Source organism: Bubalus kerabau, chromosome 8 (genome assembly GCF_029407905.1).
Source record: "Bubalus kerabau isolate K-KA32 ecotype Philippines breed swamp buffalo chromosome 8, PCC_UOA_SB_1v2, whole genome shotgun sequence".
NCBI classification, from domain to species: domain Eukaryota; kingdom Metazoa; phylum Chordata; class Mammalia; order Artiodactyla; family Bovidae; genus Bubalus; species Bubalus kerabau.
In genome coordinates, this window is record NC_073631.1 from 110,833,633 (window position 1) to 110,836,662 (window position 3,030).

Sequence of the window (3,030 nt, forward strand, 5' to 3'; positions counted from 1 at the left end):
CAGATTAGAGGAGATAAAATATTTTATGTGATACTGGATTTGAATCTTAGACCAGAGAGGCTGAAGTCTGTACCTAGAATATGGAATCACTGATGTTGTATCTCCTGACTTTGGTAAAGATAATGAAAATAAATTAGTGAATAACCTTGTTCTGGGAATAATAAACAGCCTAGGGATGTGTTGGCATTATGGTTTCATTTATGTGGTCCACAGAAAATCAACAAAATATATACAGAGTAAAAGAAATGATAAAACAGACATTAAAAATCATAAAATATATATACTACATTTGCTTATATGTTTTGATATTTTCTGAAAATTTGAATTATTTCACAATAAAAAATAAAGAAAAGAAGCACTGAAATAAAAAAAAATCTCAGAGATATAGCATCAAGCACACAGGCATCCTCCAAATTCACTTCCCATAAGTAACTGATTTTCCTTGCTGTCCAGCTCTGACCTTCCCATCACACTTTAGTCCCTTAGAGACTGCCTTTGGGAATGGAGGGCAACCAATCATGGATCGCAGAATTCATCCTGCTGGGCTTCCAGCTCAGTGAAGACATGGAATTGCTCCTCTTTGTTATCTTCATCCTGTTATATACCTTCAACCTGCTGGCAAATGGCACGATCTTGGGACTCATCTTGCTTGACCCCAGACTGCACACCCCCATGTACTACTTCCTGTCTCATCTGGCCATCACCGACATAGCATATGCTTCCAGTCATTTGCCCAATATGTTGGAAAACCTAGTGAAACACAAGAAAACCATCTCCTATTTCTCATGCACCATGCAGATGGTTTCCTATTTGGCCTTTGCTTCTGTAGAGTGCCTGACTTTGGTGGTCATGTCGTATGACAGGTTTGTGGCGATCTGCCTCCCACTGCAGTACACAGTCATCATGAACTGGAGGGTGTGCACGTTCCTGGCCATTGCTTGCTGGGTATGTGGATTTTCCTTGGCCATAGTCCAAGTAAGTCTGTTTCTACGGCTGCCCTTCTGTGGGCCCCAGAAGGTAAACCACTTCTTCTGTGAAATCCGATCTGTCCTCAAAGTGACCTGTGGAGAAACCTGGATCAATGACATTTTCCTCCTTGCAGATGGTGTCTTTATCTTAATTGCTCCCATTTCCCTGGTGCTGGTCTCCTACACGCGAATCCTCAGGGCCATCGTGAAGATCCAGTCAAAGGAGGGCCGCAAGAAAACCTTCTCCACCTGCTCCTCCCACCTCTGTGTGGTTGGGTTCTACTTTGGCATAGTCCTGATGGTGTACATGATCCCTGACGATGATAATCGAGAGGAGCCGCAGAAAATCCTTTTCCTGTTTTACACTTTCTTCAACCCATTACTGAACCCCCTCGTCTACAGTCTAAGGAACGCTCAAGTGAAGGCTGCCTTCCACAGAGTACTGCAGAAAAGGAGGACAGTGTGACGCAGGGCAGATTTATGGTTTAGAAAATTTCCCATGACTTAAGGATGAGAATTCTCAATAACATCGGCAAGATGGCAGAATAGGAACCCCAAGCCCCCCTTCCTCCATGGAGATGACAACATGGATCAAATTGCCGTTGTGAGACACCAGACAACACAGAGTTTGCAGCACCCCAGACTAGGACAAAGCCAACAAGAGATACAGTGAAGCTTTTAGGTGAATGTATGGCATTTGACTCCACCAGACATCCTTCTCCTCCCTGTTCCAGTGATAGGATCTGGAAAAAATTCCCAACTCCCAGCTCTCCTGCAGGAGAGACAGAGAAAAAGAATGACCCATGCCTATCCTTTTGAGCTTTTCAGGTGGGGCAGGAAGCCTGCAGGCTTGTTTTCTGTCATGCCTGACTTAGAGCATTCGTGGAAATGGCAATTTGGACTCCTTGTTGGGACCACCAAGAAACATTGCAAGTGCCAACATTTTACACTTATACAGAGCTTTTTAAATATTCACAATTCATGTAGATGTGTAGTGTCATCTCATTGCTGTAATGGGAGATTCCCTGATGACATATGATATTGAATGTGTTTGCACGTGCTTCCTTATCATCTGTATATCTTTTCTGGCGAGGTATCTCTTTGTATCTTTTGCCCATTATTATGTACTGTAATAAACTTTACTTTTTAGAGCAGTTTTAGAGTCACAGCAGAATTGTGGAAGATACAAATATAGCCAATTTACCCGCTGCCTCTGCACACACATAACGTCCCCCATATCACTGTCTCTCCACAGAATGGTACCTTTATTATCATTCATCAGCTTGCACTGACACAATATTATCAGCCAAAGTCTATCACTTACATAAGATTTCAATCCTGGTGTTGTATACTCTCTGTGTTTGCACAAGTGTATAATTATGTGTATCCAATACGTGAACTGTGAACTTCCAGATGTTCAAGCTGGTTTTAGAAAAGGCAGAGGAACCAGAGATCAAATTAACAACACGTGCTGGATCATCAAAAAAACAAGAGAGTTCCAGAAAAACATCTATTTCTGCTTTATTGACTATGCCAAAGCCTTTGACTGTGTGGGTCACAATAAACTGTGGAAAGTTCTGAAAGAGATGGGAATACCAGACTACCTGATCTGCCTCTTGAGAAACCTATATGCAGGTCAGGAAGCAACAGTTAGAACTGGACATGGAACAACAGACTTGTTCCAAATAGGAAAAGGAGTACGTTAAGGCTGTGTATTGTCACCCTGCTTATTTAACTTATATGCAGAGTACATCATGAGAAACGCTGGACTGGAAGAAGCACAAGCTGGAATCAAGATTGCCAGGAGAAATCGCAATAACCTTAGATATGCAGATGACACCACCCTTATGGCAGAAAGTGAAGAGGAACTAAAAAGCCTCTTGATGAAAGTGAAAGAGGAGAGTGAAAAAGTTGGCTTAAAGCTCAACATTCAGAAAATTAAGATCATGGCATCTGGTCCCATCACTTCATGGCAAACAGATGGGGAAACAGTGGAAACAGTGTCAGACTTTGTTTTTTGGGCTCCCAAACCACTGCAGATGGTGATTGCAACCATGAAATT

General features: G+C 42.2%; 1 protein-coding gene across 1 annotated transcript; it reads left to right on the forward strand.

Annotated features, from left to right (window-relative positions):
- The first annotated feature begins 458 nt into the window (after positions 1-458).
- Positions 459-1,434, forward strand: LOC129658738 (olfactory receptor 2A2-like). Its single transcript, XM_055589585.1, has one exon. It carries the CDS (start codon positions 502-504, stop codon positions 1,432-1,434), a length of 933 nt encoding a protein of 310 aa, XP_055445560.1. The 5' UTR covers positions 459-501.
- Positions 1,435-3,030: the final 1,596 nt, after the last annotated feature.

Bases quoted from the DNA above. Each gene is read 5' to 3' on its own strand.
- LOC129658738 (XM_055589585.1), top strand. From the start codon at position 502: ATGGAGGGCAACCAATCATGGATCGCAGAATTCATCCTGCTGGGCTTC.